General features: G+C 41.8%; 1 protein-coding gene across 10 annotated transcripts in view; it reads right to left on the bottom strand.

Annotated features, from left to right (window-relative positions):
• Pde4b (phosphodiesterase 4B) overlaps positions 1-20792 on the bottom strand; it is a 518640-nt gene that overhangs the window by 14096 nt on the left and 483752 nt on the right. For 9 of the 10 annotated variants that reach the window (XM_021159265.2, XM_029475815.1, XM_029475816.1 and 6 more), the window contains one exon: positions 2623-2716. In XM_021159265.2, the coding sequence (XP_021014924.1) occupies positions 2623-2716 (94 nt within the window). Of the gene's footprint in view, positions 1-2622; positions 2717-3331; positions 3841-20792 lie in introns of those variants that run through there. The other variant, XM_021159267.2, reaches the window with a different exon arrangement.

The following is a 20792-nucleotide window of genomic DNA, read 5'->3' as shown; positions in this document are numbered from 1 at the left end:
ATCCCTCAAACCTTCAACATTCTAGCTTTCGAGGTTGGATGCTGAGTACATTTAAAAAGAAAAATTTCTTTACCCGTAAAAATACCGACTAGCTTTCAATATAACAGGTTAAAAGCTTGTTTTATATTTGTGGTCTGCTCCTACAGCCTTTTTACTTCTCCTGAGACTAGGTACTCCAAAGTCCACTTTTCCCAGCAGCATGAAATCCACTATCATATAATAGCATCAGCAAGTGCCTTGGCTGGCCCATAGTTTATTGCCTGGTTTTCTGTATCCTACCTAAACATTGTCCTTTCAGATGGGAAAACCCACAAGTTTCACAGACGACTGGGTTAGAAGATACCCTTTCTTTCTCTCGGGCAGGTTTTAACACTCTCCCACTCTTGCTGAGATATTGTCTTCTCCCAGGTGTTCTGCAATGATTGTTATTTTCAGAACAAAGCCTTTTATATACCAAGAAATTATTAACCCTTCCTTTGTATTTCCAACCATCCTGATTTCTACCAAAAAAAAAAAAATTCCAAAATAGTATCCACATCACACCCTTAGAGGGGATTCTATTCCTTATGCTTTCATGAATTTCAATAAAGGATGGTATCTGGTATTTATTTCTAAAAGCCTTAAGAGTTAAGAGTTCTGGCTCAGAAAAAAATATTAGTCAAGTGACTTTAGATTGGTCATTCCTTCATTCTTCACAACTTCAGTTCTGTTTCCTGTATAATGAGGAAATTGTGTCATGAGGCCCTTAAAGTCCACTACAGATATGATAGTTTATGAGGAGGCCTCAAGGTCCTCCAGGGACAGCCCCTCTCCCCCAAGACAGGGTTAAGAGTCCCCTGCTCTGCATTTGTAGTTCAGAAGCAAGCTCTGATTGTCTATACAAATTGTAAGGCTGATGCGTATTACAGGGGGGTCAAGTGTGTCTCGGGGAAGCTGCTGAGTAACTGTGCCCGTGACAGACTCACAGAATGTCACAGTTGAAGGAGCTGAAGAGCTGCATCTCTCCCCAGGTTCCCATATTTCAAATGAAGCACTTGATACCTCTTGTGTGTCTGCATCTTTTTTTTTCCCTGTGTTTAAGAACCTTCCTCTTTGCCCACCTAGCCATGTACACATTCAAGGGCATATACACACGTCTATACACACACCACCTTTCTAATACTAACACTGAGGGAAGTTAGTGCTGATTTCATGCCTGTTGTCAGTATCAAGTGTCCTGAAAACAGTTCCCAGCTTAGGAAAAATAATTGCATGTTTCATGAACTGAGGTATGTATCTGAGACAGTGTGAGGAAGAGTCCTGTGTTCAGAGATAATGGGGAAAGCCAAGAGAAGAAAAGGACTGTGATTATGCCTTCTCTTTGTTTATATTCCAGCCACCACTGGACCACGACTATGTGTAAAAATTCCTCTCCTTTGTTCTCTGGGAAACATTGTTGCAACTGCAGCTGGGAACAGCAGGTGCTGGAGGACACCCACACATGGCAAGACGGGGTAGGATGGTCTCTGCCTGCTAATCTGCAGTTTGCTGATCTGCTGGAAGACGAGGGCTGCACAGTAAGGCTGTGCTGAGCATTACCGCATGGGTGGCTGCTGAGAAAGCCGGTTGATATCCTGTTAGGAGGAACTAACTGCTTTGGAGGAAAAGATAGATTTTTAAAACAGACCTGCAGACAGACTGCGCTCCATAAGACACCAAGGCAAATGCTCATTTACTAAGGGGCTGTGACAAAAAGAAAGCTGGGATGCTCAGCTGGAAGAATGGGTCACTTCCTTGGGGGAATCAAATAAGGAGCTGCGTAAGCGAGTATAGTTCAAAGCAGGAAGAATCCAAATGTCAGGGCTTCCCATGCATTTGGAGGTACAGATACACCAATTCTGCCGTCCTCATTAAAACAGGCAGAATAGGTTCATGATCCAAAAGTTCCCCTTAAGAAAATTTAAGAAATTCCCAAGAGTCAAACAAGACCCTGGGAGTAATTGAGGACCACCCCTGCAAACCTATGGCCAGTGCTTTGTGTTAAGTCCCATCCACATAACTGCAGAGAGCAGAGAAACATCAGGATGAGAAGACAATGGTACAGCTTAGAGAAGACAAGGCCTCTCAGACACCAGCCCTACCCCCTACACACATGCATTCATCTTTAAGAAAGAATCCACCAAAGCGACAGTCACATTATTTCCAGAATATGCTCTCCGGGACTCTGCATGTAGAGGTGGCATGACCCTTACAAAACACCTAAAAGCAAAGCCTTCTGTCTTAAAGCCCAGTTACTAGAAGTTTGTTTGTTTGTTTGTTTGTTTGTTTTTAAGAGATGCTAGTGTTGCTGGGTAAGGTAGCAGACCTTCAGATGCTCTGGAGGTCCCTGCAGCACCGGGGCAGTAATAAGAAACCATATAAATGCAAGCAGCCCACCCTAGCCTGAGATTTAGAGGATATTTTCATCTCAGAAATATTATCTTCTTGCTTATTGTTTTCCTATAGAGAATGGCTTTAGCTCATTTTTTTGGATGGATTTTTTTTTCTGCATTTAACCTCAGTCCAAATTCACAGGGATGCCCTTGGTAGGCTGTAAAAATTCACCCTGCAGAAGCTCAGTGGGTTTTCCTGTTACCATCTTACCTAAGAACGTGTTTGAAATGTACTCAGACACCTGGTTCCCTGATCTGCTCATCTCTGAGAGGTGTGTCAGCTCCCGGTTCAGCATCCTTTTGAACTGTTTATAAAGAAAAGAAAATGCATTAAGTGTCTGGGAAAGAGCAAATGATTGCTGGATTGCTGTACTTCCAGCTTCACTTTCTAGGAACCAAGAGACTGTATCATTAGCCAATTTCATCAGGTTAATGAGGGCTACAATAGAAATCACAATGTCCCCTCCATTTGAAAGCATCCCAATGTCACTGTAGGAAACAAAATAGTTGTTAAAATCTCTTAAAATTGTTTTCTGGTTGGTTTTGAAGTGGCAAACTCAGGAAAAGAAATTTTAATAAAGGCCAAAATAATGTCACTTGAATTAGGAAAACTGGGAATAAACCCAAAAATATAGTTTGAAGTGATAACGTATTCGGTGAAAACAGATTAAGTGAAAAGTTTAAGAAAAAAATGAAAAGAAGAGCAAAAAGCATTCTTTTAAAACAGAGTTGAGAAGAACCAGAATTGAGACACATTACAGTACATTAAAATACAAGGCAAGAAAACATGTCTTATTTCATTTTAAGAAGCACCTGTGGGCTAACCGTATATACAAATTACCGTCCACTCCATGAAATACAGACGGACATAAAACAATCACATTCTATCAGAGACACAGAACACAATCAGATTAACCCACCTTGATATAACCCCAAGAAACAGATAATAAATAGTTTGCCTCAGGCATTTTGGAAGCTCTTCTTGCCACAATCCACAAATCCCTTTGAAAGAATTCAGTTCTAAGAGAGCGGTCTCCCCCGGGATCAGGAAACCTCTGCAGTTCCAGTGGTTAAAGAACCAAAACTTAGAAAAGACAAAGCCTTCCAGATGGGTGGTACTTCCTAATCCAGAGCAAGCCCATCTTCATTCACACCCCAGCCTTGCAAGAAGCCTATGCGCTCGCTCCCTCCCTGCTTATTTCCAGGCAGAAGAGAGTAATGAAACCCGGAATTGTACGAAGGAGGAGCAAGAGCCTGTCCAAATGTATTCAGCTGGCCGGTTTGAAGCACTTCAGTTAGGAACAGTCCTGGTGCCCGGAGGGGTTTCCACCCTAGATTAGTCCAACTCTGCCAGGGAGCAGGGAATCTCTTTCCCCTCCGGAGCTGTCTGACTGGGAAACAGCCATCTTTTAAAAAGGAGAAGATTAAAATGGAGGAAGCCCCATGAATATTTAAGTAAACCTGAGGTCCTACCCTCCCCCGCCCCCCCCCCCCCCCCCCCCCCCTTCCAGCTAGGTGTTCTTTAACCCTCTCTTCCTCTGCAGACAGCCCTCTGCGGATGCAGCCTGACACAGCAGCACTCAGCTCATCTAATTGCTTCCAAGTGATGGTACATTTGATTAATTGACGCCGAGCTTTTTTTTTAATTTTTTTTTTTAATTGGGAAAGGTTAGAACTGTAGCTGTTTTCTGACTTGGCTTCCAGGGTAGGAGAATTTCTTTCCTACCAGCTTTTGGTACATTATTTGCCCACCAACTGGGTGGGATGCATTAGTGTCTTTTCCCGGTGGACTGAATGGGGATGGAATTAATTTATTTGGTTCAAAAAGTACTTCATATGCAGTGTGCAATTTTCTGCACTCAGTAAGTTCATTAATATGCTTATTACATCATATTCTGCAAATGGATTAAATTCATAACCTTTCCGTGTAGGGTCCGGAGTATGCTAGAAAATCTGAGATAGCATTTGCTGCATGAACACCGATTTATCTGGCGTTATGCTTATTTGATGTTTTACGGCTGTTACGTCTTATAATTCATGCTAGAATGTCTCAGAGTTCAATTATTTTAGTTTCATTTCAGCAACCCAGGACATGCTGAAAATGGCATTCTTTTCCTGGCTCCCCTGCCAGCCTCTTCTTGTCAGCATTACAGTGCAGGCAGTGGGATGCCTTGCCCTAGCTGACTTCATTTCTCCCCACCTCCCCTACATCCTATTTCCTAGCCTTCCTCGGAGTTCCTGTATTGCATGTTGAAGGCTCAGCAAAGCACCATGGCAACAGCCTGAACTTGTAATTGGCTCTCTTTCCTGTGAGGCAGTCCCTTTCCAAATGAGCATCCTGCCTCTGACAATAGCTTCACTTCAGGCATCTAAGACTCAGGTCAAACCATTGCTTCCCCAGAGAGATGCCTTTTGAGGTGAAACGAGGCCGAACCTGAGTCTCTGCCTGTTGGCTCACTGTACCTCCCACTGTCCTCAGAGACACAACCACTGTCTTTCTGGGTATTCCTGCTTGGGTATGTGTGTATGTTTTCAAGTGTAACCCGACATCTCTGGGTCAATCATTTCTGCTTTGTAGACTACATGTTGAACCTCAGTGCAATTTTTAACTCCAGGTGAATTGCATAAATTCCAAGTTATGTGTTAAGATATAACCCTGTCACTATGGCCTCTCCAAGCCATAAAACTAGCACTTACTGAAGACTGGGAAGTTAGGAAAGACAGCTTAATGAGTGCTGATTGGTCTGTTAGCCTTTAGCAAAGTAACAAACTTTAAACTGCAGTAAACATATCTTACATAAAAGCTTAGAGACTAATGATCTCATATCTAGTCCCCCACCCCACCCCCTGCACAAAATTTAGCCAAATATAATAGATATAATAGCCAGGCATTTTGGTTTCTTTGATATTTCTGAAATACTTGCAAACATTTTGGAGTCCACTAGGACTGTCCTACCTCAATCAAACCATTCTGTCATGTTTTCAACAAACACCAATGGGACACCTCAAATGGCCATGCAAAGCAGTTGGGGAAAAAGCAAGCAAAAGAGCAAACAAAAGTTCTCTTAGGGTTTTAATCAACTTTCATTGTAGAAGAAGAGTCAGACCTACTAGGATCCATCCACTAATCCTCATTTAACAGTCTGAAGAGGGGAAGGAGGACTATTTAGTGGTTTGGTTGGCTGCTCTGTTCAGGAGACGAGAACAGGCCAAAAATGAATCATATATGGCAAGATACTTTGTTCCCCCTCTGTCCTCCATATAACTTTTCTTTGTCTTAGAAACCTGTTGGGATTCGCGGTTCATCAGTCTGTGTGGTAGAGGATGGTGGTTTTTAGCCATGGGGCCAAGTAAACTACACACCTTCTGTATCTTTACAGAAGGGGTCAGTGTACTCATGCAAGTAAACAGAGGAATACCATCTCCCTTATATCCACGCCTAAATGAATTCTGCTGGGATCCTATTACTAAGGGCAGGCCAATGCATACCAAAAACAAAGTTTTCCAAAGTCATCCTAAGGTAACCATAAAATACACATGGCGAAGTATACAAATGGAGGTCATCCAGGATCAGAAACCAATCTAGACCTTCTAAATGTTGCTTAGCAACCACCACTGGTTTTCCTCAGCAAGGGAGGGCCCCACCACACTGACTAAGGCAATCATTGCTCTCATTAAAAAAAAAATATGAAGGGCCCACTTGTTTGGGGGCTCTGAAAGACTAAGAAAGGCAGATGTGGCCTTCTAACAAGACAAAGTCTGATTAGTAAAGGTAGAGCTAGCCCTGGTGCCTGGACTAGCCAAGGACTGGAATTGATATGTTAAGGTGCCAGCTGATGGACAGTTGAGGAACTCAGGATAGATGGGTTTTCAGAATCTGAATCTGGCAAGTTATAGGTAGCCACGACACAGCAATCAAGCCTCAACATGAATTATCAGTCTTTAGAGCTGGCCTTGGCACATCACCCCATCTTTCTTCTCTGAAACAGGACTGAGACATAGGACTTCTAACCCACCTCTCTGCCCCAACCTCTCAAGATTGTGTGGTAGATTCTCACAGTATTTACTAGCAACTAGCTCCTCTCGGAGAATAAAACTCTTTCTGTACTGCTGAGGTAAGCAGAGAGGGACTGGAGATGCCTCTGTGTGCAAGAATAAACCACTGGCTAAGGAGACACATATTAGTCGGAACTCAGACCTCCACAGCCTGAGACACTTGGAGCCTTCCTGTGGACACAGTTAGTTGTCTCAATATGAAGGTAAAATGGATCCAGAGTGAAACTATGGCCCAAGGACTTGCTGGGCTGGAAGGGAATGGATTTATTTACTGCATCAAATGCAGTGGAGAATCCACAAATTGGAAGGGGCTGTTTCAAAGATAAATGAGTTCCCGTGTCTCCTGTACACATATCCTATTTTTCTTTAATAATCTGTCCTCACAAGAAAGCCCTGTTAGAGTCTACCTAGAAATAATGTCCCCAGAGGAAATGGCCAAATTCCCTTTTCAACACAGACAAACAAAGTTTGTGAATGAACCCTTAGAACACACACTTCCCCACACCTCCCTAGAGCTGGGTCTGTCCAACACTGATCTACCAGCACTACTGAGAAATGACATTTCGGTTCTAGAAAGGGAAGAGTTATTACTTTAAAATGAATGAGTACTACTTTTCTAGAATATTCTTTCTTTTTAAAAAAAATCATCTGTGTTTTTTTTTTTAATTTAATTTTTTTTTTGTTCCCAGTATTACTAATGATAAGTAAGGCAATGTATGGTGTTGTTTACTGTGCACCCAAAACTTAACACAGACTTCTTTCAATAGTGAGAGGCTACTTAGCAAATACTTGAAATTAAATTTTGTCAGAGAAGTTCAATTTTTCTTCCAGTTTCTGAGCCACTCTTTCTAAAGTGACGAGGACATGTCCTCACTCTCTCTATTCTTTCTCAGAAGATGAGCTTAAGGTTTGTGCAAAGATCTCCAGGCACTGCCCTGAGCTCTTTGTGACTTCACATAGAAGGGTGAACTGGAAGGCTTTTCTTGGTAGCATTATGTTTCTCAGGAAGAAAAAAAAAAGCCAGAAGGCAGCTGGCACAAGGACTAACATCATGCTTGTGAAAAAGTTACTTTTATACGGATCTGAATTTGCTAGCAGTGATTCTATATGATTAAAAATATCATTAAAATCATTACAAGTTTTTTAATTGAAAAGTTTTCAATTGAAAAGATACTTTTTTCTCAATGATAACCTGGTGAAATCAGTGAGAGAAAATTTTAAGGGGGGGGGGAGCGAGGGGGGGGAGGTGCCAAAGAGGAAGACAGCCCTAGTCATTGCTCCTGTGGGTGGCCATCTACGTAGGAGCCCAGCTGTGAGACAGGCGCCGTATTGTGTAGGATTTTCCTGTTTTTGCAGTTTGAAACAACTGCCGAACTCATTAAAGTCACAATGACTTTTGGGGACTGACTTTTGACTCATATTTTATACTCTTGTTAGTCATAATGTTATAAGAATTCCCAAGAATCAGGAAAGCAGAGGGGCTGAAAATCCCTCTTGAGATCATGTCTGAGACGCTCAGGGTGACAGAGAGGGAGAGACAGTGACACAGGGTGACACAGGTTAGTGAGAGAGGACTACGAGCAATATGTGACCTCAGATAAAATGAACTGACTTCTTGGGTCTCTGTTTCTTTAGTTGAGTGAGATGGTTAATTTTAAAGTCCCTAATTTTTTTTTATTTTTATTTTTTAATCTGAATTTAAAATAAAACAGGAGGAAAGTCTGGAGCAAGGATATAGTGTAGTTCTTTAAAAATCCTTTTGTGAAACTCACAATTTCCACTGTTCTTAATAGCTCGGGCACTGTGCTGCTTCCCATTCCTTTAAAACACTGAGCCCTGTTTCTTTAACGACATGTTTGTCTTATTTGAAAGGCAAGTGGAATAGCACTGGGTGAATTAATAACTGAGTGGAAGAAGGATCCCATGGCCAGGCCCCCTTTGCCAGAGTAGCTGAGCCAGAGAGCACAGTCCGGAGGGGGTGGGGTGGGGAGAGCGGGGGAGTGTTGTGCCTGCCAACAGGTTCTACTGGGAGTAAATTCTGGCCTGGGGGGGCACAAGGTTAGGTAATATTCATCACTCCAGGGCCACACTAGAGAGACTCTCTTCTGCAATGGCTTGAGGATGGAGTCATTTTTCTTCCTACATGCCCAGGGACACAGTGATATGAGGTAGCAAGTGTGAATCTTGTCATCACAATTTTGCAACAAAGTGCTGTCATTTCTGATGAACAAAGCCAGTTCTATTCACCAGGCGGATGATGAGTGTTTGCTCAAGTGACATATGAAAGGCCAAGTAGGGACAACACATGAGTGCATGCATACAGAGAGGTGGAAAGGGGAAGGGGAGGAGTGCAGGATCCAGCTGTTTTGCACAGTGACACTGGGCTTTATGTAGCTCTCCAAATCCTTAGGTGTTCCTCCATACTTAGTCCCTTCACTCTCCAAGGATTTTTCTTTTTACAGTTTCTGAAATCTTTTTGAGAGAAAATATGACACACATTATTTGAATGCTGAGAAGTGACCCTTCCTAACCTTGCTGTAATTCCCATAAGAACCTTTACAGAAACTTCTCATGACCCACATTTCCTTCCAAATTGCTACAGTGACATGATTAAATAGACAAAAAGAAAATACTGCAAATATTTCTCAGAGCTAACACAGTCACGGCATTTTATACAATATACTATTTCTAAATTATATAATGTTTATTATATTACATGATGCGTTATATATATTTATGCTTCTGCAACAAAGAATTGCTAGGTTTGATGGATTAAAAAATAAAGATTTTTTTTAAAACATAAAACTCTTTTAAGTATATGTATAGTTCAGATATTACATATCCAAATATCTCACAAGAAGATTCAAAGTTATACATTTGTTTTCAGGATGAAAACCTATGCAAGCTTTTAGCTAATTAAAAATATCCAAATCTTAGATCTTAGATAAAGATCTTTCCGTCTTTTGAGAAGTGAAAGACGACTCACTATACTAACCACCCTTGGCACATTTACGCTCTGCCTTCCTGCTTTTAGTCGGTAAGGATATTTTGCAATATTTTGAGTGCTGATCTAACAGTGAAATCCAGCTAACCTCCTTAATCAACAGATGACCAAAATCATTGCAGCAAGTGAAAAAAAAAAGAATTAAGGAATCAAAGTTTAGTACTGCTACTCTTTTATGCCCCCCCAAAGTTTCAAGATTTTCATATGATTTGAAAGTGGGTGACTAAAAACCTTTTTAAAAATGTTTCTCAGGTAGAAACCCTACATCTTATAATATATTTTTTTAAAAAAAATAGAAACATTGAATCAGATGCATGGATCATTCAGTCTTGAATCCTCTCTAGTGGAAAACAAAATCAATGGTTGGCGACCTCCAGGTCCCTGGAGACAACTACACAGAACAAGGGGGGCATCACCGAAACATTCTTAGTGCATAAATAGGAGTCATGGCAGACATCTGACCACTGAACTACATCTGAAGACCCCGGATTTTTAGATAGGGTTTTGCAATGTTGCCTAGGAAGTTCTCGCCTCTACCTCATAAATTCAAGGCTTGTGTGTACTGCCACACCCAACTGTACCTTTCCTTTTAAGAATGGATTCCCACTTTCAGACTTCAAAATTGCTTTAGTTATTGTAAATCCCCCTTTCTTAAAATGTCTACTATTTCTGTGGCTATGCAAATCTGCCATAACTTATTTTTGAGATTACTCCTCAACTTTCCTAGAGTCTATAATGTATTTGACATTAGTTATATTGTTTTCAGCTAGTGTTTCTTCTACAGTCCCTGATCCATGAGACATGGGAGGTTTCAAAGCTGCTTTAAGAATCATTTCTTCTGAATTAACGTTTCTCAGGACTATGACAGCCCAACAGTCTGTCACGTTTCAAGGTCAACTCTGGGGCCTACCAAGGAATTCGAAACCCTGAGCTACACAGGTCTGTCCTTTTCTCTCCTGGAAGCATGTATCTTGACCCTTTTAGTATTTTTACATGCCTCATGTTGGACTATAGACATTCGAATTGAGGAAAATCTGCCACGAATTGAAGGCTTGGACCTATTTGTAAACTCTAAAGGATGAAAACACACGTCTTGGATAATTTGTATCCCATTAGAAGAGATAGCTATATCCTGTATATTGTTCTGGTGTAGCTGCAATACTTTAGGCCAGATGGATGCACACTTTCACCACAATGTATTCCTAAGATGTACAGCTCTGTTGGGATAGAGACAATTTCAGAGATAGACATCTAACTTTTACATGAAAAAGAGGGAATATTCATTTTAGGCTGCCCTGCTAGTGGACTTCAATAGCACCAAGGAAGCCCAACCAGAGAAGTTAGCCTCTATAACACATGATACAGAGACAGCTGAGTGTTCTCTCAAATCTAGAAATAAACACTTAGTCTAGGAAACTATGCAAGTTATTGACTCCGAGAGTGACCAAGGACGTCCACCTTTAAAGTGGGACGACTAGGAAGGACATATGTATGTGACCTAGTGAGCGCTCTAAGCCGTGGAATTCATGCTTGAAGCTAGGTTTTATTTCTGATTTTAATCTCAGGCTTTGGGTTCACAGCTTCATGGAAGTTTCTTGTGGCTCTTTAGCAACAAATCTCTTTTTGTTATTGAGAGTAGCTTGCATAACTAACTGCAAAATTCCCACAATATGCGTGATGCAGCACCATGTCATGCAGGTCACATGACACACGAGCTACTCATACAGGTGCAGGCTTGCTCATTGCCATTTAGAAAATTTATCAGCCTAAGGAGTGTAAACCAGAATTGCCAGAAAGATAAATGAAGCATGAATTTTCCTATTTATTAAGAAAACCATAATTAGAAATGGGCTTATATTGAGGCTACAGCATTAAAAAAAAATCTGTTTGGAAAAGTCAGGATTTTAGTAAGAGTATGGATTGATGCTTCTTTAATTTAGGCAATATCTTCTAATTAGGAGACTTCAGACTTCTCCAGGTATTGACCAAAGCTTGGCATAACCACAGACAGCCTGTCTGACATAAGAATATCTGTGTTGTGTATATATTTGCTCAGATTTGTAGAGCTTAAGTCAATCTAGTTACATATGAATTAATTGAATATGCTACTGGAGTGAGAATATACTACTGGCATCAACAAAATGCCAGCTTGAAGATTACAGTCCAATAATGGCAAAGCAGTCTGGTGCCATGCAACAGACAGACAGTGCTGATTGACACACCACTGCCCCAGATACAAGGAGTGTGAAACAGCAGCCATTGAGAGGTTCTGAAGGCTTAGATCCATGTCCAGATGGGTGCAGTCCATTTGAGAGAATGGCAAACCAAAGAGTGTCAGACTGACCAGCCAGCTTCCAAATCACCCACAGCAAGCTGCCCCATTTCTGCTTACAGGGAAGGTACATTTACACATCCCCCCACACAACATCTCACATTTACTGCTGCACTGTGGCACCCGAGTTCTGAGCGTCTATCTAAGCCTTAAGAGAAAAAATGGGCTTTGGAAACCTAAGCTTCCCTGTAGCTGGTGTTCCTTGAGAGTTTTCTGGGCATCGTAGTTCTGGGTCATGAGATCAGATGTGAAAAGCATGGAAGAAAAGAGCGAAGCCTGTTTCCTGAGTTACTCCTATCAAATGTTTACATGGGAAGGACTCAGGCTTTATTCATTCTAACCAAATACATTTACCATACTGAAAAAAAAAAAAAAGATGATCTATTTCTCCCCAGGGGTTCATACTCTTTGGCTAGGTTGTTCTATTTCAGCATCTTGGTTTTCTGTGTTGGGGGCTTTCAGTGGGCTGGGGAGATGGCTCAGTGTGTAGACTGCTTTCTGTCCAAACCTGAGGACCTGACTTTGGATTCCTTGCAGAAAGGCCAGGTGTGGCAGTGCAAGTGTAGCTCTAGTGTGGGTTGAGGGGAAAGGTGTAGGGTGAACCTTGGGATTTATTGGCTTGCCACTTTGGCTCAATGACAGACCGTGTGTGTGTGTGTGTGTGTGTGTGTGTGTGTGTGTTTAAAAAAAAAACAAAAGTAAAAAACATACAGTGTAAACAATGAAGGAAGACATTTGGTATTGACCTCCAGACTCCACGTGCACACTCACTCACGTGCACACCCAGATATACCAAGGTACACAGACCGTACACACCCTCTGGAACTTTCCTTGAAAGCAACATATGGCCTTTTCAGTTTGAAATTTTACTCTGTCAGCCATATTACATACCACTAGACAATACACCTATCCAGATTTTAATTATATAAAAAGTATTTTAATCATATAAAATATTACAAAAATATCTTTAACGAGTTAAAAAAAACTCCACAAATTCTCAGAAATCAAATGAGTCTGATTATTAAACATTTAAAATATAATACTGGTAGCCCTTGTTGAAACAGTCTCAAGGACACAACCATGTAACGCTAAGAAAGAGGCAACTAAGCTTTGTGCATCCAGATCCTGAGTGTTAAAACACAGCAGGAAAAAAGTCAGTGGTGCACAATCTGTCAAGAACACAAATAATGTACTTGCCTGACCAAGAAAAATATAGCCAGTGCATCTGTCACCATGGCTGTATCTCAATCATCTGGGTCACCATGGAACCAATAACAGTCATCACAGTGGGCAGAGGAAGGCCTTGTAGCTGGCAGGGTAGAGGGTTCTTGTGTGGTGTGTCAGGCCTGTTAAGTTGCAGACTACAAGTTAACCAAGTTCTCCAGAGGAGAGGTTTACACTTCAGAACTATCACAAGGTTCCTAGCTGCACAGAGTCAAGTGGACATGTGAAACTACACTGCAAATATATCAAATCCCAGGTCTAACTGTGATGTTAACGGACAGGATGGTAAGAGGCTGGTCTGCAGAAATACAGGCAAGACTGTCCATAGCAGGAGAGGTTCATATCACAGGGCCTGACTGTGTGAGACCGGAAGGGGGGCGTCTTCTGGGTAATGAAATGACAGAGAGGCTTACAGAAATGTGTTTACTCATCCGCAAGTGATAAAGCCCTGCTGCTCTCAAGCCACAGTTTTAACAAATGCTCTGATGTTAAGGGTAAAAAGGAAGTTTGAAAGCCACCCTGTTGACCAAGTTAGTAAAACTTTAGTGGGCCCTTTGTAATTTGTCTCCATTTTTCTCCTATGCTAAAATGAATATTTGGGTCTTTTATCAAACTTCCTTCCAGTGTAATCTCCTTTTATATATTTTAGCTTTCAGTTCAAGTCTTCCTCTTTTTTCCCAGCAGTCTAAATATCAAATATTTTTATTCACTTGAGGCTTTGTAATTTTTCTTTTCATTTCTTACATATTATATACTAAAGAGTTTCACCTTACTCTGCCCCATTATATAGTGTAAATAATGGCTGGCAATGGGTAGATATCAAAAGAGTGGAAGGTAGCACGCTAGGAATCTTTTAACCATGGGATACCTCTCCTTAATAAACATTATACCAACACAATTAGTTCTCCCAGTCACTGTATTTTCCCCAACTACTTTTTTATTCTAAAAAGTTTGAATAGTAAGTAACAATTGCTTATTTATGTCTCTCACAAAACATTTAAAGTATTTACCTCAGGATTCTAAATTTTAATAAGTAATGAACCCATCTTGAGCCACAGTGGACAGTTTACAACAAAAATAAGCCTATATTCTCTGAGTGACAGTGAGCTGACTCAAAATGCTTACAAGCCCTGGCATTGTTTATCTGTGAGTAGCTTCCAAAAGAGTTGAACTAACGCTACTGTGGTTTAGGCAATAGGACTCAAGAATGGGCACCTCAGTTAAGCCTGGAAAGCTTCACATTGAGACATTCACTGGAAAGAGACATTGCGGGGGCCAGAAGAGGTTAACCTGGGATTCACACCTTGATCTCAATTTGCTGGGCTAGTCACTCTGCTAAGTGGCTGGAAGAATCCACAACCTGGTGACTATTTCACCAGTATGTAAACTCTCTAATTTGCCATCTTCAGTTCTCAACAGAGGAAAGGAAGAAAATAAGGAGGATTACTGTAGGATTTGAAATGAGACCTCTATCTTAGTACTGTAATCTTCCCATGATCCCCTGACTCTGGAGAAGTCATGCCACAATAAAACTACTTTTCAGTGAGATTATACCTTGTATTTTTAATTTTTTTATTATATTAGATATTTATTCTTCCCTTTATATTGATAAGAAAATAGGCCTATATTATAAAATGTCTCCTCATTTGTAAAATGACTTCAAATAAATAGTATTTAATTAAATTATTCGTCACAAGGGTCTGCACATTCAGAGTGCAATAAACTAGCCTCCTTCATCCTGAGATCACCAGAATGACCATGGCATCTCTCCTGTCAGGGAAATATATAAATAGGACTTTTAAAGTTCCCGTCTGGACTGAAAATTGCAGGATTGTGCCTAGTATGCCTGTGTGAAACTATAACTGGAAATTATCTATCAAATGTCACCATCTATAATGACCAAGGACACTAGTTGTCAGGTCAACACTTAGTTGACTTGCTCTTCTGTATAGCACAGCTAATCTAATTCAATTGGAAAGATGGTTTTACTTAGTGATTAATTTTGTTGTTGTTGTCATTAAGGTATTAGATGCTAATACTTCGTGTCTGAGATCTTTTTAAAAAATATTGGCTTGACCTTCTTTTAAGACCTTCTAGGTAATGGTACTCTGATTTTATCTTTGCTATGGTTATAGTAGAATACAGTATACTACAAGCAAAGAAAGGGCAATGTGGTCTTGTAAACAAAATTTAAATTTACTATGTTTTAAATGAAAAAATTAGAAGACTATAATGAATCCACCCTGAAGGTGAGTTTTACCTTAATAAACTTTCTACACTTCAATCTGGGAGGGCTTGAGGCTACCATCGCCCTCAGTCCTAATGCTGGGGAGGGCACATTGTGATTGCTGAGCAGACAGGCATGGCTTCTGGCTTTAAACACTATTCCCTACTCTGTAAAGAAGAGAAGATTATCTGTGCTCTCCAAAAAACCGGGAACGCAGGAGCAGAAGATCCACCATCTTCTTCACTTTTAAGGGACTTATCAGTCCTTTCTTTGTGGAGCATTTGGATACTTTGAAGTAAATCAAACAAAGAAAGCTACAGCCCAATCTCCTAAAGACTAAATGGTTTGGCAGCAGCTGAGGGAAACATCACATGCCAGGGGGCAAGACAGAAAGAGGCCGGTGGGTCCCGAAAAGAGCTAAGGCGAGTCTGTACAGGACAGCACAGTGAGAATTGGCATGGTGCACCCTGGCGTCTTCTGGTAGGGTATTTTGGTTTTCATAATAGTGAGTGATCCTTACCCGCTGAACCCATTTCACTAGAAGTTAAATATTTTGGAAGAATTGTGTAAGAACGAGTCTCACCCCTGGCTTTACTTCCATAGATAACAATGGCGAGGAACTTGGTGTGGCGGGGAGTTTGGGAGTTATTCTCAAAGATCAAACATGCAAAGGCAGGGAAGTATAAAACGTGGAAATGAAATGCTAAGTCCATTAACTTGCTGCAATGCAATATTTCGAAGCTGCTATTTTAGGTTTACAGTTGACTCCCCGGCTATAGTGTTCTGTCACTGGCCAGAGTGACAGGGTGGGGAAGTTCTGTTTGAGATATTTGCTCACTTATGGAACTTGCAAGTGAGTTAACCAAAAGCCTGGCTGAACTGGATCAGAATTCAGTAAAGGAACTGGCTTCAATATACACAAACTGATGTAGAAATATTTAGATTAAGCAAGATACTATGAATCATATTTATTACAAAGTATAGCCCTCCAACTCTTTCCTGTGCCACACTTCTGTAAGAGTAGCATTTCAAATACTGAATCACACGCAAGAGTACAACTATATTCTGTTACAGAAAGAATGATTTTAAAAACAGTAAATAAAGACTGATGGGCTAAATATTCTCTTTCATCTCTGAAAGCAATGACCTAAGAAAACCCTCACCAACTGGGAGTTCCTCAGCCCAGGTAGCTCTGTAAGGAGTATGAATGTTCTAGTTTACGGTCGGTCTGCATGCATTTGGAAGGACATCCTTCTAGATGACAGTAAAATCAAAATCTTTCATGCGGGGGATGGAGGGAGGAGGTGGCTAGTCGGTGTAAAAAGGAATTTGGAAGTGGACCACAGCTTCCAAGAAATGTTTACTGTTTTATCTTAAGCAAAATTAGGGAAAACAAAGAGAACTGCAGTTTTGCACACTAATCCACAAAATGTAAAGGATGAGTCTGACATTGACAGACATATCTGACAATTCCATTTTCATGAGTGGTCATCCACTCCTCTCTAGAACTATCACAGTTTTCCCCCTTACCTGTGTTAGGAGGACTACTTTCCAGCCAAGCAGAGTCTGAAATTAATGGCTAGGCTACAAGAACAATGTAACTGCACACTAGAAATCTGAACCAAACCAAACCAAACAGGGTAAGACCTCCAACCAAACACTACCAAGTTCACGGTGAAGGATCACTAAGCACTCTACACTTCCCTTCCATTCATTTGTCTCCTTGGGATCCTGACCAGGATCTCTGATGCTCTCCCAACCCCATCAAGTCTAAAACTTCATGTGTGTTAGCCAAGCATACTACCACTGGGCCATATCCTCAGCACCAGGAATTAAAACCTCGTGTGTGTGTGTGTGTGTGTGTGTGTGCGCACGCATATGCACATTTGTGTTATAATTAGGGTTGGATCTCAAAGCCCCCTGAATGGTTACAAGCACTCTACTAATGAGCCACATTTCCAGGCATGGTGATTTTATTCATGCTTATCAAGTTATCTCAGCTAAATCCCACTTTAACCACCCATAGACAGTGCCTATCTCAAAGAGTCTGTATATTCACAGACGAATGTGGGTAAAGGAGTTAGCCAAGTATCTGCATGCGGCCATCCACCCCTGTGAGACATGGGCTGTCTACCAACAAAAATTCGAGACCTGAAGTAAACCGCAAAAATAATCTATTCCAACTACTTTGTTTTATAATAAGGAAATAAAAAGATTTTTAAAAAATTATTGAATTGCTCTGGAAAATATCCCCAGTAAAGGTAGAGCTAGAATTTAAACTCGTGGCTTATACTCAGATTTTCTCACTTTAGGTTGAGCTAGCAAAGAGAGAAAACTGGGTCAAGGAATGCACACCTCCCCTCCTGCTGGTCAGAACCAATGTTCGCTTTATTCTTTAGAGCAAGATCATCCCCAACATCTGTCAGGGTGCATTCTACAAGCCTAAATGCTTAAGAATGTAACTTAAGCTCTCTCCTAAACTGCTAACTTCACAGATAGTCTAGGAGGTCAACTAGAGCTTAGCCTCCATTAACTTGGACTATATCCCACTCTCTCTCTCTGTTCCACCACTCAGGACCTCCCAGGTAAGCTCGTGTGAGCCTCTGCCACAGCCTATATACCCTTGCCCCCACATACCTTCTCCCCAGCCCCGTGTTGCTGCTACATGGCTGTGCCTGGGGCCTCTGCGTGTGTACCTGTGTGGAAGCACACCCACACAGAGGCCCTTGGAAGAGGGGTAAAAGCCATCCATTTAGGCAGGGAATGAGGAGTCTGGCCAGAGGCACAGTAAGGTCTAGTAGGAAACCAATTTTTTTTTTTTGGTCTGATGAAGCCCTTCTGCACAGCTGGAGGAAACCATACTAAGGTTTCCTTCAAGCCTAGGGAGCAGTAAAAGGCCCCTCTGTGTTAAGGGAAACTCCTTTCTCACCATTATCATCAATTAATCCTTCAACAGCCTGCATCCCTTCTCCTGGGAGAGTTCTGAGATGCATCTATTGGCCAATGAGATCTATTTCCTTTCAATTCCGTTAGGCACCGTGTTTCCCATAGTTACTGATTGATTGTTCAGGGGTACAGAAAGTGACTCCCTTCAACTTTAGAAGCTTGTCTTGCCTCGGGCATGATCACCTCCCAGAATCACACATTCAGGTTTCCTAGTGCCTCCAGGCTGGTAGAATTGAGTGACTTTAGTTAGTCCCTTCCTTCCAAGGAGCTCAGGCTGGTACAGGTTCTCAGAGTGGAGATGGAGAACTAAGCCTGCACAGCCAGGAGGACTCACTTCTCCAGTGATGGTGTCTGTATGGGATTTCAGGATGCCTCAAGAAAGTGCCATTTATCCCCCACTCCCAGCTGGTGAAGTGCCTCAGCAAACGTTGACTCAAGGACTCTACTCCAGCTCCTTAGTCCGAAGGAAGCTTTGGTATCCGAGACTGGACTTTCCAATTTCAGAACGTCCAATTTCATCATCTGGGTCCAAACCTGTCCCAGGCAAAGCTGATAGAGAAAGAAACAAAAAGTCCCACAGCAGGGTGTTTGGAGGGTATCTGGGGCTGTGACTAATCATTTGAATGTAGCTGCAGTTGAAAATACAGTATGTTCGTCTTTCTATATTCACTATACCAGGTACTAATAAGCCTTTTCACCTGAAAATCCTGGATGAACGACTATGCTCCTCTGTCCAGAGTGGGAAGGAACATCTCCCATCCCTTCCCAGTTCCGCCCCACCTCCCCGGGATTGTTCTGGGCCCATCCTTCCTCAGCCACTGTTGTTGCAACCCTGTACTTCTCTGACTGCGTCGGTCAGGAAGGCGACAGGAAATTCTAGTCACCCTCACAGCAGCTGTGCCATTCCTCCTATCCTCCTCTGATGACGTGGGTTGGCTTTGGTGACAGGAGCTCAGGAACTGAGCCATAGCGAAGGTCGGAAAGAGAGGTCACTGTTTGTGCCGCACTTGGCCTGGGGATCCCTGTGGGGCTGTTTGCTTTCTTCCTTTCTATACTGTTTCTCTTTCCGTTCCTCTTTTTTGGAGGGGCAGAGCTCAGGCATCCTGTTTTCAAAACAGCAGGCTGTTTTTTTGGCAGATGAACTCATGCTCTAACGCATTTTTTTTTTCTTTTGCTGAAGGGGAAGGCAATTCTTCCAGGTGAGGAGAGCTGACAAAACTCAAAACAACAATTAATGTACAAATCTAAGAGGGGCCGGCCGGGTGGCATACATACCTAACCTTTAACTTGGACTGGTCACTGAGGGGTCCAGGCATTCTTCCTGACACCAGAAACCACACCCCTGTCCTTCAAGCTCCCGTTCCCCTGCTCCATCTTCTTGCCAGTTTTACTTTTTTTTTTAAGTTTGAAAAAGAAAATGTTCTTTAACACTAATTCACCTGGCTGCAAGTGTCTCTAAAATTTTGAAATTCCACTTGGCCTATTGCTAATATGTAAGGGTCAAGAAAACTGAGGCAAAGACCAAGACTGTTTTTGTTAGGTACAGTAGCAGTTCCCGTCCACCTGCCCTAAGAAGCACAGGGAAAATCAGCTACACTTATGAATCCTTCCATTTCTTTAGGCCACAAGTAGGTCAAGGAAAAACATAAACAAACAAGGAAGCACTGCCCGGTCCAGGTGTAAGAAACCCTAAAGGCCATTTGCTTTCCCCCTACCAGACAGGCCTTTCTTCACCTTCTCCACAGAGTGGCACCTATGTTACCAAATAACACTCGCTTCACAGGACAGAGGATCTGCCATCTGTACTCTGAAGTCAAGTTCAGACTTTGTAAACAAAAGCCTTTGGGTCAGCTCTGAAACACAAGTAGGGACACAGATTTGGTTTTGCAACCATGAAATAGGTGTTAGTAAGGGATCGCTCACAGTATTCCTGCTTCCTGGCAGGCGCTTTCCTAAGCGCTTTGGGGATACTAAACCTGGTGAGATGAGACCCACCTCTATACTGTAAACCTGAATCTCTGGGCAGTTGAGTAAAAAGACTAGCAAGTGAGACTGTCAGAATTGAAACCATGCACCTCCAGTACCAAAGCTCTTCGCAGTCTTCCACCCTCTGTAAAGCGTTACATTTATGCTCCCATTCAGCTCTGGAATTCAGTTTTGCTGAGGCTCCTTTGTTCCATAAGAGTAAGCCAAATGCGACCAAATTTGGCTACTTAGTGATAGCAAGGAGGACATTTCCAACTACACAGAACACTCAGATCATTTCAACATTGAAATTTTTAATGTAAGGTAAAAATTTCATTGTGCATAACTTAGTCTCACTTTCCCAGATAATTCTGATGAGCCTTTGCTCTGGTGGTCACAACACATTCTCATTGGGCTGTTATAGTATACATCACACTCCTGCCACTGTGCTCAGCATCACCTGAGACACTCATCTGACCAACAAGGAAGAAAACAGCTCAGTGGAGAGATCTTCTTTAAAAAATGGTATCCTCTCATTTACCCCCTGCATAACTGCTTTGCCCCGTCACCTTCCCATTGGGGACCTTGCTAACAGGTGAGGTAGCTAACAGTTTCTGCTTCAGCTAA

Source organism: Mus caroli, chromosome 4 (genome assembly GCF_900094665.2).
Source record: "Mus caroli chromosome 4, CAROLI_EIJ_v1.1, whole genome shotgun sequence".
Classification (NCBI taxonomy): Eukaryota; Metazoa; Chordata; class Mammalia; order Rodentia; family Muridae; genus Mus; species Mus caroli.
The sequence above is the reverse complement of the archived record's forward strand: the minus strand, read 5'-3'. Positions and strand labels throughout refer to the sequence as shown.